The sequence below is a fragment of the Chaetura pelagica genome, unplaced genomic scaffold, assembly GCF_000747805.2.
Source record: "Chaetura pelagica isolate M959 unplaced genomic scaffold, ChaPel_1.0 scaffold98, whole genome shotgun sequence".
Classification (NCBI taxonomy): domain Eukaryota; kingdom Metazoa; phylum Chordata; class Aves; order Apodiformes; family Apodidae; genus Chaetura; species Chaetura pelagica.
The window spans coordinates 830,397-855,108 of record NW_009954224.1 but is presented as its reverse complement, the minus strand read 5'-3'; the positions used below and the strand labels follow the sequence as shown (position 1 = coordinate 855,108).

At 36.8% G+C, this 24,712-nt stretch overlaps 1 protein-coding gene across 3 annotated transcripts in view; it reads left to right on the top strand.

The window, feature by feature from the left end:
- The first annotated feature begins 8,201 nt into the window (after positions 1 to 8,201).
- ZFAT (zinc finger and AT hook domain containing) overlaps positions 8,202 to 24,712 on the top strand; it is a 70,438-nt gene continuing 53,927 nt past the window's right edge. The window contains exons 1-3 of one of the 3 annotated variants that reach the window (XM_010003532.1): positions 8,202 to 8,355; positions 14,742 to 14,999; positions 21,949 to 22,122. In XM_010003532.1, coding sequence (XP_010001834.1) covers positions 8,205 to 8,355; positions 14,742 to 14,999; positions 21,949 to 22,122 — 583 coding nt within the window. In that variant the 5' untranslated portion in view covers positions 8,202 to 8,204. The remainder of the gene's footprint in view (positions 8,356 to 14,741; positions 15,000 to 21,948; positions 22,123 to 24,712) is intronic. The other 2 variants (XM_010003530.1, XM_010003531.1) reach the window with 2 other exon arrangements.

Genomic DNA, 24,712 nt, shown 5'->3' with positions numbered 1-24,712 from the left:
GTGTTTTAAGTCCTTTTTGTTGTGTTAAAGATGCTTTTATCTTTATATGGTTCACATTGTTGAAATTAAACATTTGGCTATTTATCACTCTTCTAAAAGATTTTTGAGTACTGCTTTAATCACCATTATACTTTGAATAGGGTCCTATGTTTTACTTCTGATAAAGTCAAGATCTGTTTCTCCTTATGTGGTTTCCTGACTGCTTGCTGGGTGAAGCAGTCTCTAACAATTTCTGAACATTTAGTCTTGGCATCCTGTCCTGACATTTAATCAATCTGCATAAGAGTAACTGAAGCCTGCAATATATTGTTGTTTCTGGTTTTGTACCTTCTTTTCTCTCCTTCAAGTCTGTCATGATCATTCTTACCATTGTGGTCAGACTGTTACTAAGTAGTCCTAATAACTGTCCGTTTCTGTACAATGCAAGAATTTCAGTCCTCAGAGATCCTGTTACTTGTTAAAAAAAAAAGCCTGTTAATCAGATTTCACCTTGAGCTGCTTCTAACAGATGGATTTGCTTCACAAAAAATACATCCTACTTTCTGTCCACAACAGTATTTTTCAGAAACTTGTTTGAATGCAAGTCTGTCAGTTATCCTTGTCTACAGTTAGGCATTCTGGTTTTTACACCTTGTTAGATTTCTTGCATTATTGTAGTAGTATTTCTCTTTTAAAAACAACTGCAAAGAAAGAGAAAACAAACCAAACAATTTCTTTCAATGATTCTTTGTTGTTTCCTGTTAAAATTGTATTATCTTCTGTTTCGTCTTTTGTCTGAAAGTGGCCTTCATGTTTTTACCACTGCAAGATGAGTCACTTCCATCCTTGTGGTCTTTGGCACTTGTCACTTACTCTTCGGTCTTTAATTTAAAAACATTTTAATAATCTCTTTAATTTGGAGTGGGATGAAACCTGTTGCTCCTCTGTATATTTTCTCAACTTGTAATGTTCCCTTAGGTATATATAGAACTATCAACTTGTTCTGCTCTCACAGCACTGTCATGCATTCCTGTCTCAAGAACCTTAAACTAGTGCTTCAAAAGGTTCAAAAGTTTTTGAATAATTTTAAAACAGATTAAAATAGATTCTAAGTAAAAAATACAACAGCAAAAAAAGTGTCAAGCAAAAAAAAGAAGATACATTATAACATGTTTTTGAAACATTTGAAATAGCATTGAAAAAAAAATTCTCTAGCAAGCACAGGGGGATATGACCTGATGTCTAAGAAAAACATGTTTAATATGTTTGACATTAGTATTGAATATCATATTGTGCCAGTTCTGTCATGTTCAGTGAATTTTTAATTATTTTTTTTTCTCAGATATAACATTGCTTGTGTTAATCACAAATTACTGGCTTTTTACTTGTTGCTCTTGTGATAACTGTTACCCCATGATTTCAGTACTTAAGCTATCAAGGAAAAGTCTTGTTTATTGTTCTTAGACACTAGAATATTTTACAAGCTCAGCATTTGTACAAGAACTCTGTCATTAAAAAAATAGTTTCGTGGAAGAATTGTTCCCACTTTTTATTGCACATGAGATCTGAACAGAACCCCCTGTATTTTCTCAGTAATTCTTGTGTTAGTGCATTATTACATTGGTTGGTAGGGCAATGAAAAATTTTACTTCATTGAATCAAGATGGTTAATATGTAGTTAACAGAGCTGTGACAGTGAAGAAGTCAGGTACTGAATAATGTAAATATCTCTAAGCTTGTTGGACAGCAATGCCCTGCTGTGCTTTGCTGGTAGATCTTGGAGGCAGCTGGAACTGTCTCTGTCTGACATGAGGGCAACTCCTGATGTCTTCTTACAGAAGCCAACCCTGCAGCCTGCCCCCAGCTACCTAAACCTTGTCACTTACACCTAATACACATAGTCCTGCAAACACTCCTAAAGTGTCCCAGATCTTCCTGTTTCTTTTGTTTCCCTTTTCTTACCAGTTACAAAGTCCAGGTGGCCTTCCACAAAGGTGCCTGCAGTTTCTTGGTTTCACAGCAACTAGTAACTGGAGACTTTTGCTCCTTGGCATTGTCAATTATCTGCTGTCTGCCAGGTTTGTGTTTCTGTATTCTTGTTCATCATTTATCCCATTAACTTATTGACCTCCTTTGCGTTGAAAATATCCTTGATCAGATAAGCCTTAATGAAGCAAACTCTCACCTTCAACATACCCTTATCAATGAGAAGACTAAAATCCTATTTGAGAAATTGATGTTTCTCATCCCATTTTTGGCTCACTACATTCTGTTTCCTGGCTGTACTCTTGGATACACAACAGAAGAAGGACTTTCATACAGTTGTTTTTTAAGAGCTTTCAGACAGAGAATGTTAGGAAAAAAAATATCACCTAATAATTGAATTTGCAATAGTGCTGTGTGCTGTGGCATGACTTACTTCAGAGTTGGAAAACCTGAGTGGTGAAGACTAAGTGGTCCTGTGGACCTGCACATCAGGTGAAGTGACAAAACATGCAGGCTGCTCTGTACTCTGTGCTGCACCTTGAGCTGCTGGGGAACTGGAGCAGGGAGTTAAGTGACCTGCAGCAAACTGGAAATGCAGCTGGACACTGGAGAAGTGCAGGAGACCTGAGGACCTGGTTCTGTGCTGAAGGCATGTGTTTGTGTTTCTCATCATTCTAGCAGGTTCTGTAAAGAAACTAACACCACCACAGGTCTTTCTTTGCAAACCTGGATGTTCTTGTAGATAGGAAGACAGAAGCAAAGGGAGTTTAGGATCCAAGGGTATGAGGAGGGAATAGTGTGTGGTAGAGAAGAGAACATGGTGCGAGAGATGCAGGAGACAGAAAGAGGTTAAAAACGAGTTATGAGAAGTGGGAGAAAAATAGTTGGAAACAAATACTAGAATAATTCAAGAGATTGAGTTGCTTGAATTACTAAACTGACAATAAAGATTATATTGCATATATTGAAGATGGGAGGTAATATACTTTTTTCACTTCTGCCATTAGCATTACTAATTGTGTGTAATGCTGTCACAAATGTCTAACTGTAATTTAAAAAAAACAACACTCAAAACTAAGAAAAAAAAAACCAGGAGAACAAAATTCTAGTCTAAGAATGAAATGCAAAATTTTGAAATGCAGAGAGTTGTTATTGTTAAGGATTTGGTGGTGTTGAAGGTTTGTTTCAGCCTTTTAAGTTGAGACAGAAATAAGTAGTTATTTGTATTCTGAACTTTATTGCTGTGTATTTTAGGAAGGCTGACCAGGTGTGTAATTCTGCATCCTGTCAACTTTGTTATTCCACAGGCATTTCTAGTTCTAGTTCCTTTTAACAGTTGCAGAACTTCAAAGGTCACAGAAAGTTTTAACTGTTGTGTTCACAGAAAAAAGTAGTGAAGAGTTTGGGATGTGTTAGAATGATTTGTAGAGTATAAATCCAGTTTTGTTTTCTTGCTCTGTTTCTTCTGAAAATAGTTATTTAACAATTAAACAGAACAAGCCCCAACCCATAGCCTGCCTTTTATGTAAAATGAAAGTTTTTTATTAGTTAAAATTAGCTCTGAACTAAGTTTTGTCATACAGTGATCAAAAGTATGTATGACAATAATATATTATCAGATTCCCTTAAACACTTAATTGGATTGACTTTTCCAATTCAGGTTCTTCTTTCTCACACTTTTACCTTCTCCTCTCCATGTTTAAAGCAAAGCAGCCCAGGAAATGTTTTATACTTTGTGAAGTGGATTGGGAATAAGGGATCCTGCTTCCTAGTTTGCAGTTGGTTTTTAGTGTTTAGCAATCCATTGGTTAATCTCCCTTTGCTGTGTACATGTGTCATGATTCAGCACCAGGCAGCAGCTAAGCCCTACACAGTTGCTGGCTCTTTCTCCCCAGGTGGGATGGGGAAGAGAATCAGAAGGGTAAAAGTGAGAGAACTTGTGTGTTGAGGTAGTTTAACTGGTAAAGCAAAAGGTGCAGAGGAAAGCAAAGGATTTATTAACTGCATGAAAGAAGGTTGTAGGTAGGTGGGTGTTGGCCTCTTCTCCCAAGTTACAACTGAACCAGAGGAAATGGCCTGAAATTGTGAGGTGGGAGATTTAGAATGGATATTAGGAAGAATTTATCTGCTGAAAGAGTAGTCAGGCACTGGAACAGCCTGCCCAGGAGGTGGTTGAGTCACCATCCTTGGAGGTATTCAAAAGCTGAGTAGATGTGGCGCTTCAGGACGTGCTTTAGTGGCCAAGCTTGTGGGGCTTTTTGTGTTGACAGTTGGACTCAGTGATGTTAGAGGTCCTTTCCAACCATGATGATTCTGTGATGCACTACTTCCCATGATCAGGCAGGTGTGTTCAGCCATCTTCAGGAGAGTAGGGCTCTGTCACAACAATTAGTTGGAAAGAGAAACACCATCACTGTGAACATTCCCCCTTTCCTCCTTTTCCCAGCTCTATATGCTGAATGGGATGTTGTATCCTCTGAAACATCCCTTTGGTCAGCTGGGGTCAGCTGTCCCAGCTGTTACCCCTCCCACCTTCTTGTGCACCCCCAACCTACTCTCTAGTGGGGTGAGGAGCAGGAAAGGCCTTGATGCTGTGTAAGCCCTGCCCAGCAAAAAGGAAAACATCCCTGTTTTATCAGCACTGTTTGCAGCACAAATCCAAAGCACAGCCCCATACAAGCTACTATGAAGAAAATTAACTCTGTCCCAGCCAAAACCAACACAACATGCTTGGTATAAAGAAAAAAACCAACAATTTATTAATTAATAAATACAATGAGATCTTTGGAAGAATTAAAAATAATAATAATAATAAAAAAATATTGAAATTGCTTCACTTGAGTTATAGCTTAATTTGCCACTTTTCCATATAAGAACAAAATAGCTGGTATTAGCAAACTGAAGATAATGAATTAACTCAAACCATGGTTAGTGAATGGAATATTCCAGATTGGTTTTGGCAGAAATTCCTGTTGTTTTCTTACCTGCATACTTGATTACTGCTCCTTTCTTTCTCTGCATATGTAATTGCTGTCTAATTAATTGCTCTGATGATTTCCTGCATAATTAATTATTCACTAATTAATAATTGATTCCCTGAAAACTTATTTAACTTATTGCTTCTTTGCTTTTTGCACCTAATTGACTATAATGCATTGCTCTATTGCTAAACTATCTAATTAGTAACAGGTTAATCAATTATCATTTGCTTACTCCTAATTTAGTCATTTAGGCCTGTAATCAGCATGATTTATCCTCTGCTTTATGACTTCCTTTTCTAGTCATTCTTCCTCAAATCATGTATTTACTCAGTTTTGTTTCCATCTCATCTCTGAGCAAAGTGGGGTCACAGTGTGTGTGTGGACAAAGGGAGAGCAACTGGTGTCATCTATGTGAACTTGTGCAATGCATTCAACACTGTCCTGCACTACATCCTGGTGTCCAAATCAGAAAGATTTGGATTTGTTGGGTGGGCCAATTGGTGGATAAGGAATTGGCTGGCTGGTCACACTCGTGAATAGCTCAATGTCCAAGTGGAGATGAGTGGTGTTCCTCAGGCGTTGGTATCTGAACCGGGTGCTGTTTAACATCTTTGTCAGTGACATGGACATTGGGATTGAGTGTGTATTCTCAGCAGGTTTTCTAGTGACAACAAGGTGTGTGGTGTGGTCAACACATTGGAGGGAAAGGAGGCCATCCAGAGAGACCTTGACAGGCTGGAGAGGTGGGCCCGTGCCAACCTCATGAAGTTCAACAAGGCCAGGTGCAAGCTCCTGCACCTGGGCAGGGCAATCCCAAGCACAATTACAGGCTGAGTGGAGAATGGATTGAGAACAGCCTTGAGGAAAAAAAAAACCTTGGGGGTGCTGGTTGAAGAGAAGCTCAAAATGAGGCAGCAATGTTCTCTGGCAGCCCAGAAATCCAACTGTGTCCTGGTCTGCATCAAAAGAAGCGTGGCCAGCAGGTCAAGGGAGGTGATTCTCCCCCTCCACTCTGCACTAGTGAGACCCCACCTGGAGTGCTGTTTCCAGTTCTGGGGCCCCCAGCAGAAGAAGGACATTGTTGGAGTGAGTCCAGAGGAAGTTTACAAAGATGATCAGAAGGCTGGAGCACATCTGCTGCAGAAGTGAAGGCTCCAGGGAGACCTTAAAGCAGCCTTCCAGTACCTGAAGGGGATCTGTAGGGACTAGAGAGGGACTTTTTACAAGGGCATGTAGCAATAGGACTGGGGGTAATGGTTTAAAACTGAAAAAGGGGAGATTTAGATTAGACATGAGGAAGAAATTCTTTACTGTGAATTGAGATGAGATACTGACACAGGTTGCCTAGGGAAGTTGTGGCTGCCCCCTCCCTGGAAGTGTTCAAAGGCAGGTTGGATGGGGCTCTGAGCAACCTGGTCTAGTGGAAGGTGGGAGAGAACACTGTTCAGCCACTAGGTAAAGGTTTCATTTGTTTTTGTTTCATTGTGTCGTTTTTGTTGTTGTTTTAAAGAACAGTATTAAGGAGAGCAGAACTGGTTCAAAGGAATGTATACAAAGGAACATTTCCTTTGTAAACATAGTGCAGTCAAAATGGAAATGTGCTTCTACTCAAGGCAGTAGAACACCTGAGAAGGAACCCTGCTGAGTGTATTATGCGCTATTGCACACAGTAGCTATGTAAAATGTATCTTTAAAACAATACAAACTGTATTTGTGTTGCTTTTCAGAGCTGTTTTAAAAGATAGGAATACCTACTCTGCCTTTTAGTTTTAAGATAGCTGTATTATTTATGAAGATGAGGATGTTTTTGTTGCAGTTTGAGGCACAAATTCATCAGAATACCTTAAAGGTGGATTTTTTCTTGGGTGAGGTGAATGATCTTTGCTTCGGATTGTTTTGAAAACAGGTCCCAAAATACAGCCTCCTTGTTCTTTTCCCCAAAACTTCTCAAAATACAACTTTATTTCTGTACTTACCTGGCTAGTCTGTGGTTTGGTTTGCACCTCAAATAGCATTGATTTTTTCCACTTGGATTTCAGTGCATATAATTGTCCTTAGTGAGGCAAAGGAGCAATAGAAACCAATTTCAGGGCCAAGAGTTTATGTATGCAGCTGAAGAACAAGTGTGCTGTTAAAAATGGTTCCTGGTGGTGGTTAGTTGTTTTTTTTTTCTTGGTGTTTTTTTTTTTTTTTTTTTCAAATACTGGGATAGAAGAGGAAAAACTTTCTAGAGCTCTGAAGTGAATAGCTAGAAGAAGGAGAAAGGAAGATGATGTGATTGCATAGCATGTCATATGATGCAACATTTTGTGGTCTACAGCACTATAGATGTTTTGACCTTACTTTCCAGGCTTTCATTAGTGGCAGAGCCACATCTAAGGATAATGACCCCTGAAACCAAGCACTTAACATTTTTAGCTCATAGTGTATGCTCATGGTCGTGTCCTAAGGCAAAAGTGACACATCAAAGCACACAGTTTTTGTTAAACAGATTTATTTTCTAACAAATGTTGCTATAGTGAAGGAAAAGCTTCCTTTTATCTTCTATGGTATTTAATTCTTCCTTCCTTCTTTTGGTTCCAGCACTTGCATGGAATTAGAATTAGATTTACTTTAGAATTAGATTTACTTTGAATTAGATTTACTTGGGTGATATAAGTAGAAAGGTTAAGTCTGTGAAATGTAGGAAAGAACAGTGAGATCTGTGAACATAAATTAGAATTTGGGTCCAGGTTCTCTGTATTTCAGACCTACTTGGTGAAGGATAAAGTGGTTTGCATTTTTGTTAATATGATGTATGTAAAACCTGGACAATTGCTGAATATCTTAGATAATTTTATCAGATGTTTGAAAAAAATATGAAATTTTAATGTTATTTTAGGCTGGAAGTAAAAAAAAACCAACAAGAAGGTCTTAATCTATCCTGCTTCCTATTGGGTCTTGTTATTTCTAGGATTTGAGTCAGAAGACATTTTTTTGCCATGTGGGGATCTGGGTAGAAGTTTAACCATTTCTTAAATTAATTGATTTGGATATTTCTTATGAATGTCTTCATTTAACTGTAACATTCTTGTTTTCAGCTCATTACTATCTGGTAAGTATATTAAGATAACTCACAGTTACTGTGTTAGCTGAACCAAAAATAACTAGGGGTAATATAAAGAAATGTAAATATTTATATAAAATATAAAGAAACTTAAAATTTTAAATACTAACTCCTCTTTTTAAACTTGTTTTTCAGGGATCAATTCCATCTTCATGTGTAAACTTTGTAACTTATTTTCACCAAATCAATCTGAACTATTGTCTCATGTCTCTGAGAAGCATAAGGAAGAAGGGACCAATGTGGATGACATCATTATTCCACTCCAACCTCTAACAGTACCCACAAACATAAAAAAAGAAGAAGGTACCTTCATAAATTTAGAGGAATGTAATTTTCAAACTAATTTTATTAATTTTTTTTTTCAGGAAAACCTGTGGTGTGATTGTTCTGTATTGTTTATAGAATGATTTATGTAGCTTGTTTTTATAAAGGTTACTGTAGAACTGCCAAACTTGAGTTTCCTTCAATGCAGAATAGAACAGAGGACAGATGTGGATAAATTCAACATGAGATAGGGGATGATGATGTTGGTACATGACTTTAAAATCAGATATGGCCAGGTCTGCTTCCTACAGCTTTAATTTGAGCTGTGTAATAGCAGTGGGAAGCTTCAGTGCTTGCAGTGGAAAAGCAAGCAGGGCAACATGGATAGGAGCATGTCTTGTGGTTTAGGAATGGTGCTGTGCTTTTTGAGTTGTTTGTTGTGATTCAGATAGTCTTTAATTGTTCTATTCTGAAAAGGAAGTGGCATGATTCATAATTTATGATTTTGGCACTGGTAAATAAAGCAATCTAGTAGTCAAAGGTTGAATTAGATACACAGAACAATCTACTCTGCAGTGGAAGAATTTACATTAATCCAATTTTTAACTGATTATAATTGTAATCCCTTGTAATACTAGCAATGGTTTGAAAACAATTCAGATTTTTTAAAAAAATCTTCTTTTAGACCCTTACTGAGCAATGGATTTATATTGTTGGCAAACCTCTTAACACAACTACCAGGATTTTCCAATTGTTATGATTTCTGGATTTTAAAAACGATGTGCTTCTGAATTAAAAAACCCAAACATACCAATATGATACTTAAAAGATTTTTCTTTATAAGTAACATATGCATGTGATATTCATTTATTTACCAGCAGTAATTCAGTAGTTATATTGACTTTGCCAACATAAGATATTTCTAATACTGGTTATAAAGTATTCAACTATTACTGCTATTTCCTGAGATGGTTGGTGAGGAAACATGCACCAGATTATTATTTCACATACACCTGAATAAACAGTGCATCAGAAAAAGAAAATATCAGATCTACATCAAGTTTCAAAATGCAATTCCAATTTTATTTAAATTGTTTGAAATAAATTTCTCAGACATGCAGAGTCCATCTTCCTGTCTGAAATCTTTTTTTTTCTATTATCCCTTCTCTAAGCACAGTGAAACACCTACTTTGTAACATTCTTCTTCCTTTTAGTAAAAGGGCTCTTCTGTAAAATTCCTTGTGCATCTGTGCCAGGGATTGTCTGTACTTTCTGTACTGTTAGTTGTTAAGCATGCAGTGTACATTTATGAGAATAATATATAATTACTACTACGTTCTGAGGCAGCAGAAATTAGGCGTGCAGCTTTTAAGAGAATAACTTTGCAAATCTAATTATGTAAAATATAACATTCATATGTAAATCTACATACTCAGAAGTTACCTTTTAAATTATTCTTGGTGAATCTGTTTAATTGTCTGGCATGATCAAGTGGTGCCACCTTTTTCAGGTCATGTACCCCAACTCTTTGCCATCTGCTGTCAGTAAGAATGTCAAGGTAAATTACTTTCACATAGATTTCACATAGATTTTTCATATTCTAGACATACTTTATTTCTTCCTTCCCATCACACAGATTGATCAGAGAGAAAGGTAGTCTGTTCTGAAGTACTATTCAGCTATTTCCTGTATTCTGACTTAAAAAAATAAGAATATTTCACAGTTGAATACAGGAATTTGCAGAGTTCTTTCAAGTTCTTTCCTCCTGTTATGGAATCTGCAGCAGATAAAACTATGTAATATATTTTTTTACTCAGTAGTTCTTTGTAGTAATTGAGTATTGTCACTAAAAGGAGAAGTGATTGATGAGTGACAGTCTTGGAAATTACAAGTTTCTTTTAGTACTTGTTGCGTGATAGATGAACACCTTTTTGTGCTTTGAAAGCATAGTTTTTCTTGCAAGTGCTGACAAACACTTCTCTAGAACTGGTAGCTACTACTAGTTACTAGTAGTTACTCCAGAATCTGTACAGATGAGTGAATGTCAAATTATATGTTTAGAATTGGTGTCCTAACCATTTCACTAGGATGTTAGATTTTTAGAGGTTTTTTTTCTTAAGTAAAACCAAGGGTTGTGAGAAGATGTTGCTGTTATACAAATTATAGGTCACATTTTGCCCAGCACTGGAGTGGGGCATCTTTATTTGGGAAAGGACAGGTATTTGCTGGTTAATTGTAGTCACTCATACTTCACTTTTGCATAGGTTTTCCTTTTATTGCTTCTCAAAATGATCTCCATCTCCTTCAAAGTGCTTGTAAAAACTCCCTGCTTTCTTTAGTCAGATTGGTAATGATTTGAGGGACAGCTTCATCTATCATAATATATTCTCTGATGGATCATTAACTCATTAAGGTCACTTACAGCTGTGGCATATGCATCAGCTTTATCTGTACTCAACCACAGGATGCAACTAGAGCATGAATTCAGGTTTGGGGGTATAAGAAGTGTTCTTAGGTGACATGATATATACATGTAACAGTAACTATGTAAGTCTGTGGATTTATTTGCATATATTTGTATGACACCATGTGCAGAAGATTCTGAATACAGTCATATACCGTTGTAATTGACTAAATAAAACAAACTTTCTATACTGACATCTGAGGAAGGATTGGTGTGGCATAATGTAAACATTTGCACAAATGTTTTGTGATTTCTGACAGACTTTTTGTTTAAATCATACTACAGCTGGCAGTGTGGTGACTGTGGGGAGCTGTTGACTTATACAGGTTTGGAGAAAAATGACCATTTAATAAAGATGTCTTATCTCCTACTCTTCCAGAGTTGAAGATATTTTCCTCATTACAGCATTGAAATGATTTATTGAAGATATTTCATACATGTGTAACTTGAATTATACATGTGATTTCTACCTCTATGAGAGGCAGAAAACCTGAGGGGAAAATTCTACTGGGTGAAGTCCACAGTTCTGATATTTGTTTACCTGTTTTAATTGCAGCTTAATTTCTCTATCTCAAAACACCAAATACCGATTGCTGCAAATAATCGATAAATATCAAAATAACATGAATGGTAACAAGGAGAAGTTTTGAGAGCACTGAAATCACCTCTCTCTGTTTGGCTGATAATTGACAAAAAATTCTCAGCTTGGAGAAGAGAAGGCTCTAGAGAGACCTTGTAGCAGCCTTCCAGTACCTGTAGGGGCTATAGGAAAGCTGGGGAGGGACTTTTTACAAGAGCTTGTGGTGATAGGACAAGGGGTAATGATTTTAAACTGAAAGAGGGGAGATTTTAGATTAGACATCAGAAGGAAATTCTTCACCATGAGTGTAGTAAGGTGCTGGAATAGGTTGCCCAGGAAGGTTGTGGAATCCCCCTCCTGGAGGTGATTCAAGGCCAGGTTGGATGTGGCTTGTGCAGCCTGGTCTAGTGGGTGGTGTTACTGCTCATAGCAGGGAAGGGGAAACCTGAATCATTTTCAAGGAAATGAATCAAAAGACCTTACTAAATTGGTTGACTTATAACATATGGAAAAAATAAATCACCTCAAGGAATCTTGAGGGAAAGTGATGTAAGAGGACAGGAGGTGGTGGCACCATCTTCTTCAAAACCTGTTCAACATTTCCCTGAAGTATAGCAGACAAACAGGAATCCACATGCCATAGTTTGGAGTTAATGAATATCAAGTGAAAAAGCAAGTATTCTTTCTTGTTACAGGAGTGACTGAGTACTTGTCTGCTTAAATATAAGAACACTAAAAGCCTCATTATGAGTAGGAAAAGAGCAACCTTTTCACAGAAGTTCTTGCAAGCCCCTGCCAGCATTGTTCTGAATTTCTGTGCTACTGCACTCTAGTGAAAGTAGTTTTAGAATCATAGAATCATTGAATTGTTAAAGTTGGAAGGGACCTTAAAGAACTTTCTTTTTTCCCCCCGAAATATTTCCTCCTTTCATGACTTTTTAAGACTTTCACATTGTCTCAATGTATCAGGCAGAAGGTGGGCTAATGGCTTGATGAGTACTTGATAAAAAGATGTAGACTGCTCTTAACCTTTATTCTTGATACACAGTGGTTTGGGTGAAAGTTTCTGGAATAGCAGTGGAGAAGTGTAACTTTCTCATAAAATTCATAACTTATGTGTAATACTGCCAGTTTCTTTTAGCTTGAATAATCTCAAGATACTCTTAAATTTTTGGAACTGCAACAGTTGCTTTATTACTGGGCATTTCTCTCATAACCCAGAAGACATATTTCATGCTCCTCCCATCTGTGCTGTGCAAAAAAACCCAACAAACCCAAACCAACAGTAAAAGGATGACATTCTGAGGAGAATAATTATATTTTTATTTCTGCACAAGTCCCAAGATTTGTAAATGTTTTAGTATAAGAAAAAATGAAAAATGTAAAGAACCTCTTTGCTGTGACTACCATAAGCTGAAACATGCATGAGAATTAATTTTGCTTGTTTTTTTTCTGAGCACTGAAAAACAGTTCTTAGCAAAATTTTAGTATGTGCCCATCTTTTGTCTTTCTCTGGTACAAAGATAGTGGCTAATGGTGCTTCACACCTGTGTAATCTCACTTAGCACATTTTAATGCACATAATACTCTGGGTTTTTTTGCAATTATGAGACCATATCAAGCTCTTTTACCTTTTAATTCTCAAAGCTGTAATTCACTGCACATAACTGAAGGTTTTTAAGCTGGGAGCTTGATCACCCTGCTATGCAGGAGACAATTTATGTCTTATGTGATCTGAACTGCACTCTGGAGTGTACCTTCTCTTTTCCTTCAATATAGAAGAGAAATATTAACTAATTTGAGAGCTCAAGGGTCTAGCATTAGATAAAACAAATCCTAGAATCCTGGCTGTCTCCTGTTTCTCCATAAACCATCAGACAAGCTTTTTTAGGTGCATCCTAATTTTTCCTTCTCAGAACTGTGTACCTTTATGCAGATAAGTGGAGTAGATCTGATACTTCACCAGATGTCTGCTTGGACTTTAAAATAGCATTTAAATGCTACAATGTTTTGCTGTTTGTGAACTGACAGTTTCTTAGAGCAAGTTCAAATAATAATGAGGTGATTCCTCAGGAAGCACAGTATAAAGAAGTAAAAAACCAAGCAAACAACCCTCGAGACTAAAAAGAGGGACTGACAGATACTAATTCTTTTCATTGTATTAGTCTGTTAGAAATAACTTACAGCTAGGATGAAATCTACTAAAATAACTTATCACTATCCAGAAAATTCCTCCCTTCTCTCTAAATATCTGCTTTTGTTGACTTAAAGTTTTCTTGAGATCTGATTGCTTTGGTCAGTGAGATCAAGTTACATCTGTGGGTGTGTGATATGAAGTTGGCTTTTGAAGTAACTACAGCAGTGATGAGAGAAATCTTAAGCAGGAAATGTGGGTGTGAAGTTTGGTATGTTGTCATGCATTTCTGTGTTTACTCCATTAATTTTGTCAATGTTTCTTTTACATAAATATGGAAATGTAAAATTATGGATAATTTCTGATTTTAATTATTTGAAATACTCATTAAGGAAACTTTTTTGCATGACTTCTGAAATTTATTTGTTGTCAACAATTTTTTTGTAACAGCTTTTGGCTAGAAAGTATTAGCAATAAAGAGCCACAGGAAGGGATAGAATCACAGAAGGGTGAAGGTTGGAAGGGACCTTAAATATCATCAGGTTCCAACCTCCCTGCCATGATCAGGGACACCTCACACTAGACCAGGCTGCACAAGCCTCATCCAGCCTGGCCTTGAACACCTCCAGGGATGGGGCTTCCGCAGCCTCCCTGGGCAACCTGTTTCACTGCCTTACTACCTTCATGGTGAAAAATTTCCTACTAGTATCTAACCTAAATCTCCCCTCTTTCAGTTTAAAACCATTACCCCTTGTCCTATCACTGCCCTCTCTGGTATAAAACTATGAGAGAGTAATTGATTTATTAAAATGACAAAGTACTTTTGGTTTTAAAAGATAAACTGTATTTCTCTGAATACTTAAGCAATTTCTCTAAGAGTGATTTTATTTGAAAACCTTTTTTGTAGAGTGTCAGAACACAGCAGACCAGTGTTGTAGAATAAATGCTGATACAGTGACAACAATTTAAAGGAGTGCTTGAAGTTTAATTTCTGTACAACTGTGGCACTTTGACATCTGCCCATCTCAGTAACACAAATCTTACTGATTTGCAGCTAGCAGAGATGTCAACAAATATCATTACTTAAAAATAAGTTTGTGTGGAGCTAACTTCTTTTGGAGCTTTAGGGACAGAGGCTCTTGAACTTCATTTCATATTCCTGTTTCTTAAAGATCACGTGTATTAACTAATTAGCCGTGGAATTGTGATATTTAATAATTCTTTCTAACTTTAACTTTCTTTTCTAGAGCTTCTTGTGAAGAGGAAAAGGGGCAGACCAAAAGGGTCCACTAAGAAGTTCTGTGTGGATGAAGATGTGGCAGAGAATAACCCCGTTCCAAGTGAAGAAACTCCACCTGGGACAGAAGAAGGACTGGATCTTTCTGAGGTCTCACCCAGCAGCTTGGAATGTAGGAAATGCAATCGGAAGTTCTCCAACACACGTCAGCTGAGGAAGCACATCTGCATCATTGTTTTAAATGAAGCAGAGGAAGAAGGAGATGGAGGTAAGAAAATAACCAACAAAATTAAATGAAGCATGTTGCTACAAACATAACCTTACACTTAGAAAAACCCCAAAATGGAGCTCTCCCTTAAATCACACCAAAAAAATAACCTTACCTCTCAGTGACAGCTGCATGTTGTAAACCAGGGTGTTTTTTTTTCCCCCTTTTTTATTGATGTGTATTAAAATTACTTTTAACTGTTTTTTTCTAATGCTTCTGGGACTTTGTAGTAATTTTTTAAATTACTTTCTCCTATTTTTAAACTCGTTCAAAGTTTAGCACTGTGTGGACATCTGGTTAATGATTGAGTGTGTTTTCACTTTGCACTGGGTCTGGCTGGTACAGAGTTAATTTTCTTTGTAACAGCTCTTATGATGGGGTGTTTCAGATTTGTGATCAAAATAATGCTGATAACACACTAATGTTTTAGCTATTGCTAAAATATGATAAACATATAAATATTGAAAAGCTATATAATGATATTCTGAATTATATCCTTTATTGAAGAAAACATGATATACATTTTGAGCTGAAGTTGAGGTATTAGCAATGGTTTCCAAGTATTTTGCTGTCTTTTACAGGTCCATAGGAGAGGTGTTGAAATCCTTATAATATTAGACAGTTAAAATTACAACAAATAAATCACTATAAAACTGTATTGAAACTGTAGCATGTGTTGGTCAGAGGAATAATACATGAATGTAACAGGCCTCTGGTGTTCTTGACTTCTGTGATTAGTGATCCACATGGACCTCTTAGAAATCAGTGTCTCATTGATAGTTCTCTCACTGTTTCAGAAGTCACCAAGCTTTGCTGGTTACAGACATCCTCTGTGGATCTGATTTAATACTTTGATGCATAATGATTGCCTTCACCTTAGAATCATAGAATTATCGAGTCATCAAGGTTAGAAAAACATCAAGTCCAAGCATCTACCCTACAACCCCAAACTACTAAACCATCTTATGAAACACCATGTCTACCCCTTTTTTGAACATCTTCAGGGTAGTGCCTCCACCACCTCCCTGGGCAGCCTGTTCCAAGGCCTCACCACTATGTCTGGGAAGAAGTTTTTCCTAATATCCAGCCTGAACCTCCCCTCGTGCAACTTGACCCCATTTCCTCTTGTCCTATGACTGGTCACTAGGCCAACACCCACATCACTACAATCTCCTTTTAGATGTGGAGGATGATGAGGTCTCCCCTCAGCCTTCTCTTCTCCAGGCTGAACAGCCTCAGGTCCCTCAGCCTCTCCTCGTAAGACCTGTTCTCCAGATCCCTGGTCAGCCTCGTTACTCTTCTCTGCACCCTCTCCAGCACCTCAATGTCCTTCCTATACTGAGGTACCCAAAGCCTCACACAGTGCTCGAAGTGCTGCCTCATCAAGGTAGGGGCAGGATCACCTCCCTGTCCTGCTGACCACAGTATTCCTCATACAGGCCAGGATGCTGTTGGCCTTCTTGGCCACCTGGGCACATTGTTGGCTCATAATCAGCCCCCTGTGAATCAGCACCCCGAGGTCCTTCTCAGCTGGGCAGCTCTCCAGCCACTCCTCCCCAAGCCTGTAGCTTTGCATGGGGTTGTTGTGGCCAAAGTGCAGGACCCAACATTTGGCCTTATTGAAACTCATCCTGTGAGCAGGAAGAAGAAAGTGTGCTATTTTTTTTTTTTTTTCAGAATTAAAAGAAAAAAGTCCATTGTGCTTACATATCCCACATGTACATGCTTAGTCATTTTTATTTTATTTTATTTTTTTTTATAGAGAAGGCTAATTTGTCTAAGAAATTTGCTGTGATTTAAGCAGAGCTGTATATACACCTATTTCTGCTTTTATTTGGGTAAACCAAATTGAAGGGTTTGACTTATAATTTGGATCTGGCTGCAGTTACTGCCATCCATTCTTTTTCTTCTGATACAAAGCTAGAGGAGTTGAGAATCTTCCTGAACCCTTCCTGATGCCTTCACTGTGTCTGCTCCCAGTTAGAAAATAGTGCTGCTTCTGTGAGGTTGTGGGGATGGTTTGAGGGCTTTGGCTGTTACTTGGTTTGATTAGTTCCCCAGGAGCTGCTTCTAAACTCACTTGTTTTGAGAGATAGAAAAGAGTTCATTATTTTAACCACCATCCCTCTCCCACACTGCAGAATACCTGAATCTCTGGCATATGTAGGAGAGGTCATTTGATGGCTGGGGAGTGAGATTTGAGTGGGGGACAGATTACAGCAGTGAACAGCTTGTTTTCTCTGTGAAGTGGACCATTCATTCCTTGTGAATTATGACCCTGATTTGTGATGGTTTTACCATCAGCTGGATTCTAATTTAAATGAATTCTTTCTTTGAGTAGTACATCAATTTACAGGAGAAGCAATTGCATTGTGTTCATTTTGAGTGCCCAGTTTACTTCTTTTCTATGAAATACCAGCATCTTTTAGGGGATAGAAAATAGTAATTTGAATGAAAAGCAGTTTGAAAACATGCCAATTAGGGATGTGTGGCTGTGCCTGCAAAATGTCATACATCCAATTATGAATGCAGGGAGCAGTAACATCAATTAATGACTCAAACAGAATCATGAGACAGTTGAACAATCAAGTTGGATGAGACTCCAAAGCAGGGGTTCATTCAGAGCTGACAGTAACTTTACACATCAACACAGCCAGGACTGTTTCTTAAACGTGCTAGAAGGCACAGGCATGGAGTTGTATTTCTTGCACAAACAGGCATTTAAAATGCCTGTCTCTAGATAGGGGAGCTCAGTTTATTTGTCTGGTGAGTGGAAGTGCCAGCTGACAAAGTGCTCAGCTGAGTGCTTAGCAATGGAGCTGCAAATTGTGGCAATTTCTCTAAATAAATCTCTTTAGGAGCAAGCAAAGACCCTTAAAGGCTTGGAGAAGCTTTGCTATATATATATACATATGCTATATATGCATATATTCCATTCTCTTATTAATCATCTTAGAATCACTTAGGGGTGTTCCTTTAAATGTAAACAAAAAATCGTTTTAAAGAGAATGATTGTTGTATTTTACAGGTGAATTGTCCTAGTTGTGAGAGACAAAACACTTACTGTGACACTAATCCACAGTGCTAACACTTTAAGTGATTTTTTTACAGGAAGACAACTCGATTACTGATGAGATGGTCTCATATTATGGAAAGGCAGATTGAGCCCAGTGGTGGAAGTTGAAGTTCTTGTCTTTCATTAAAACATGCTTTTGTCTCCCCTCTTAATCCTTTATTAGTGCACTCTTCCTAGGTCAGGGTATTTTGGTGTAGAGAGAGTTCAGGAAGAAAGCAACTGTCATTGAGCATTAAGATTTTTTTGTTTTGTTTTGTGATTTAAGGGGGAGTGTTGATTTTGTTGTGTTGTTTTTTTTAATTCTAAGGTTACAGGAAAATAGTTATCTTTGTAGAAAAAAATATTGGTCATGTGTGCAGCTCCAGCTCCTTATCAAGATGTTGCTTCTGGAAGATACTTGTTCCTCTTAGCAAGGGAAAACATGGAGCTACTGCCATCAACATTCATCAGATTAGTGGATACATTTTAACATTTAAGTATCAGAACTTGACTTGATCACTCTGTAGAGAGAAGACAGTGTTGTCTTTTTCGTGTATCAGGTGAATGGCGAGAATGTTCATACGAATATTCAGGACTAGTTGAATTTGCATGGCACTCGATACCTTCCTTGCATGTTTGCAGATACTGAATGTAGTCATCCTTTTAGTTGCTGGATGTTCTCAGCTTTTATTGAGAGATGGAAGTTGAGATTCAGTCCTTTGTTTGAAGTACTTCCCAGCTTTGAATTTCTTAAGAAAATATATGCACATGGCTGTAATCTTCATAGTTAGTGCCTAGCATCCATAGAATCCATAGAACTCTAGGAGTTTTCTATGCGTATGAAACTGCAACATTTAAATAATGAAATATTTTTATATAGCCGTTCTGTATGTAATTTTATTTTTTTTTTAAATAGTATTTTTTAAGTTCTGTTTTGGAGGCTGAGAGCCATAGTCAACTGCAGTTATTGCAAGATGTCTGTTCTTTCCTGCAGCTTTTACCTTTGCTCAAACGGAAAGAATTAGCAAACTGATCTGCCTGATAGAGGCATGTTAGGAAAGAAAAACAACATGAAACATTTGTTAGTAGTTAGTTATAAATTATTTGGTTCAGTAATAAGCTTAACTCTGTGGTTCATCCTTGTCTTCCTTTTTTAGTAGAATTCCAGTTTTCAAAATTAACGGGGTTGCAGTTTAACATGAACAGTACGAAAATGGAGTAAAATGGAGTTGTTGTTTGGTTTCTTCAATCCCTTTATTTCCTCATTAAACTGACTAACTATGATTTTGTAATAATTAGAAAAGAGGACTTAGGAGTAGGGTTCTTGGATTCTATTCATGTGTCTTCTCAGAATTCAGTATTTGATCCCAAACAAAATGAGGAAAATTCTGTTGTCCTAATCAGACCTTTCCTTTCAGTCTGTGCTCTGGATTTCTGTTACCTAAAGCACGCAAGAAACTAGGAGTTTTGTCAGGAGGTATATATATTTTATTTTATTTTTCCCCCTGAAAGTATCAATAACTCTTACTGCCTTCTGAACAAAAGCAGTGTAATTAACCAATTTCATTTTTGTATTTGTTTTTTAACAGTATGTGGGGTAGCCTCAGGGAAACACAATTTAATAAGCAGCTTTCATTTTTTGTGTATTCTGATTCTTTATGAGAAGACTTTCTTCTGATAGTTGCCTGCTCCTACTGTGAAAGTTGTGACAATTTGTTTTATTACTGATAATAAACTAACAGAGGCTTTTTCATAAAGAAAATGTGGAAAAACGTGTTAGTTTCCTATAAGCCTCGTTCATCCCACCAAAACAAAACACCACACAGGCAGTTTCTGGTCAAAGGTGATGTTTCTTTATATTCAAGTATCCCTCTCAAGAATTGCTGTGAATGGCAGTGTTAGAATTTCTTGGTTTCAATGTCAATCAGTAATATACAACTTAATTAGGGAGATAAATGGGGAGCCTTTCTACTTAAAAAGCAGTGATATGTTTCCAAAATAGTGGAAACCTACAGAGAAAAAGTAGTTGAGAAGAGACATATATCAGGGAGTTTATCTAATGAAATGAAAGAAGTCATTAGCAGACACTGAAAAGTAGAGGGCTCTCAAGGCACAGCATTATTTTCTATAATCTAGAATCTGGAAGCTGGGGCAAAAGCATTGCTAACGTGACTCCATAGAAAGGTAGCTGGGTAACTGTGTTTGAATTCTGTTTGCCATGTGGTTGTTGCTCATTCTAGGTATTGTAAATACAAATTTCAAATTCACAGACTGGTATCAAGTCATTCGCAGATGTCAGTAGACATGTTTGCCTCACTATGCCTGAGAAATCTAAACAAATTCCTGCATACCTTGTTTCCCCCTGGTTTTGTATCTAGTGAAGAGATGGTAGTTTAGACAGGTGGTAGTTACACCATCAATCATAACTATGATGCTTTAGTTTGTGCTTCTGTCCTGCATTTTCTTAAGGAACAGGTAGCACTCTTTGACTCTTTGGTCTATTAAGTTCAGGCCCTGGAGACAGACTTGTTTGAGTCTTAGCTGCGTATTAACGAAATATTACTGAAATTAAAACATAGCAATTTCCATGTAGCATCTCTTTCCACTGCTGTTGCTATTTACATGCCATAAACAAGTCTAGACACACGTCTCTGCTGTTCCTGTTTTTTTATTTATATATTGTTTCCATATCTCAGTAGAGAAGCTGCAGCACATCATGAATACACATTGAATACCTTATTCTGGAGACTGTGTCAGCTGCTTTATATGCAGAAGTAAAAAAAAAAACAAAATTCACTGACTTAATTTATAATTTTATTTCTTCAATCAGTTTTTGCTTTCCTTATTCATTACCTCTGGAACATTTACATAATGCCGTAATTTGCCAGGAATGTTTACTCTAGCCTGCATTTTCTACCACTTCATCTAATATGAAGAGATCGTGTTGGTATAACCTCGCAGCACACTGGTTTTATTATTTATGTTGTTAATTCTTTATATATAAGCAATTTTTATTTATTTATTTATTTTTTTAGAATTTTGATAAGGAATTCTTCATTTGCTTTAAGGAAAAAATAGCTTCAAGGAAGAATTTAGCAGATTACTGTTTATTCATTCTTATAACAGATGAGTGTTTTGAATACAACTGTTGCATTGCTATCTAGTGAACTGGTCCAAATGTTATCCAGTTTAAGAGGCTGAAGAAATTCTGAGCAGCGATTAAGATAAAGAGGATTTAAAAGTGCAGGTCTTCAAAACAACAAGTTACATGTCAGGAGTTAGGTTGAACCAAATAACTGGTTTGATCCTTAATTCATTTTGAATCTTCATTGAAAAATAAAACAATGTTTCTGGTTATTGACTCAAGAGTCACAGTGGGGGGAAAAAGTGTAATTCAGAGTGACTATTGGAGGACTTTCCATTAAATAAGATGGATAATGAATCTAGTAGTAGGAGAAATAATTCTAACATAATCAGAACAGTTATATATGGAAAAGAGAAAAATACTTGGTTCGTTAATAATGAACTTGTAGAAAATCCTACAAAATTTTTAGAATTTTTGCAGAAACCAGCAATAATTTCAAGACAGTTTAGAAACACAAATGTTTCTGAGATGTTTTGTTTTTTTAATATTGTTTTTTTTTCTCCTGTATTTTATTGTATTTTGTTTTAAAAAATATTTTAAATGTTTATTTATTTGTTTTGTGTGTTGGATTAAATATATGGGAAAAAAAGTTCCCCTTTAGGGAATCATGCTGCATACCTGGTTTTGATAATGTCTTTCTTTGTACAGTAGCATGAATTTTCTTCTAATTCTTTCTTACAGTGTTAATGACTGTGTTGCTTACATTTCTTTTATACATAGCTACATTCTTTTTGATGTTTGCTCTTTAGGTAATCATTCTGAAGTTGACCTTGACAGGAAGGAAGATGAGCGAGAAAAAACTCCAAAGAGGCCCAGAATTCAGAAAACAGAGAAACCTCCATCAACTAAGGAGACAGAACAGGTTTCAGGAGCTAAAAATCCTATTATAAGTGTGGTTTTGACAGCCCATGAAGCTATTCCAGGTAATGAGAATCACTGATTAGATAAATAAATCCATTTTGGGCAGGGGGTTGGAATTAGATGATCTTTAAGGTCCCTCCCAGGTGAAACCATTCTGTGATTCTGTGATTTTTGTTCATGCTGACACTGTATAAAATATTCATTGGTCTAAGACTGAACTGTTTAGGATACTTATTGTCTGAAAAATATCTAGTAGCATTTGATTATTTTGATACAGATTTTCTGCATCTGGCAGCTACATCAATTTAGAGCTACCATCACATTTCTTCATAGGTGTGACACGTGCTGGACCTTGGTGTAGTTACCTGCATTAACATCAATTATCTTTAGTCTGTGAATGGTTTTAAAGAAGAAACTGAAAAAATCTGTTCAAAGAAAAGGGAAGTATTTTTCCCCATAATATCTTTACTTCAGCTCTTAATTTGTGTGTATATTTATGATAAATGTGAATTTGATTAGGAAAACACAAGCAGCACAGTGTATATATGTCACTGAATTTCTTCCATACAAATAGTTTGACAGAAAATAGGTATTTAAAAACTAAGTGAAGTTCCCATGTAATGATTAAAGAATTCCTTATTCATAAATTTCTATACTGCCTTTTCATCGAATGATTTTGGAATAATTTCAAACTATTTTAAAACTAGACATGCAATTGCCTATTTATATAAACCACTCACCTGTCTGGCAGAATCCCTTCTTAATAGTTTTGTGTGTTATTTTCAGCCTCGTAGCTTTATTGTTCTCCTTTTCATTATTGCTAATGTTTCTGAATATTTGTTTGCTTAGCTCTCAGAACAATTAGAATGCATTTATTTATTATTGTAGGTTTGAAGTAAGCTGGGTTTTCTGTGTTGTACTTTAGTATCTTTTGATACTGAGATCTGTGATATGCTTGGACTTTGTTTGCTAAACTGAATTTCTAATTGTGATGGTAGAGGAAGCTGGATGAGCTCACCCACAAATATCCTGTGTGCTTTGAAGAGAAGTAAAATGCACCTTCAAATTCATTGTTTGAGAAACATGACACAGGGTTTGGGACTTACACTGAGCTGTTCAAGATTTGGTCTTGGCAATATTGTAAATATGGGGGAAGGTGGAAGAGGACCAGTGAGCACTGGAGATGTGGAAACCTGCCTTGAGCATGTTCTGAGATCTGTACTGTTCTGTTGCACTAACTGCAGGCCCCTTTCTCTTGCCTGCTGTAACACTGGGCTCTTTGCTAGCTGTTGCTAAACACCCATTTTCTCACTTTGTCTCCCACTTCTTTTGCCTCGTTCCCCCCCTGCATGTAGCTTCTCCACCATCCTGGTGGCCATTCCCCTCACTCCCACATGTGGGGCTCCCCTCATGTCCTCTTCGTCTGGGTGAAGGGGAACATGTGATGGATGGTTAAGGGGCTCACATAGGTGTTAGTGAATGGGTTTGTATAGGTGTTAATTGATGGATCTCTACACATATCCTGCCTTCCTCAGGGCTTTTGGGAAGAGCTGCAATTGGGGTCTGCTATCTCCAAGTGCTAAATTTTATGAACTTTGTAAGAATTTTTGTCTTTGAGATCTTTGCACTTCTGGCAAGGACTAGAGCAATTTTCAAGTGAGGAAGGAAAGACATGGTTGACCCTGCAATGAAAGACACTTTTTCTTAGGAAATAAGCATAAAGAGGCAAACAAAATTAAAGTAAATACAAATAGTGAAGAAAATATAGTATGCATGTGATGTGGGAGAGGAAATGAAAATCCAGAGAAGATTGTTGCCTTCATTACTACATAGTAATTTTTTTTCCTTTGGACAACAAAAAGTTTGGGATTTCTTTACACATGCTTTTTGAGTGACTCAAAACATGAAAAGAACTTCAGCTTTGGAGCTTTTTGGTCATAATGCTTCTTGCATTCAAAAAGCTTTAATGAACCAAAGGGATTTACAGTCAAATGTGAACCTACAGTTAGTTTTGAAGGTCCTCTCATTTATGTGATTGACAATTTGTAATCTTCCTATATTCAACCTGCCAGATGAATATATGTAATAAAAAAGTCATTGCTGTTAAGACAGTTCTGATTTATCATTTTACTTTTCTGGATTTGGAAATTATAGAAGACATCATATAAGTGGTTAACTCTTTGTAGATTAAAAAGGAAAAAAAAATACATTTAATACAGTTATGTCTAAATTTATTTTTAATTGCTTTTCTTTCTATTGATTTCATTAATTTCCATGGTCTAAACTATATTTTAGTATCACTGGCAATTCTTAGGCTGTTCATCTTCCTCAGTAATACTTCAATATCTGGAGTTATTCTAAAGATTTTTCATAGTGTTTCATTCAATTTTTCTGGAGATGAATCACATGCAGGAAAGGTGAATTATTGCTATAGACAGCCATTAAAGGCTATAAGTAGATAAAACATTTCTCCCCTCTCCCCTGCTTTCTGTGTACTAGATCACTGGTAAAGTTGAAATTAAAGTTTAAAAGTGCTTTAAGCACTAAGAAACGTTTCATCTTTCTGCATTAGCATTCTGTAGCCACCTGTTAGGTAGCTTTAAAGATGCATGGAGATACCCCTTTTCGTGTTCAGCACAGTAAAATCCTGCT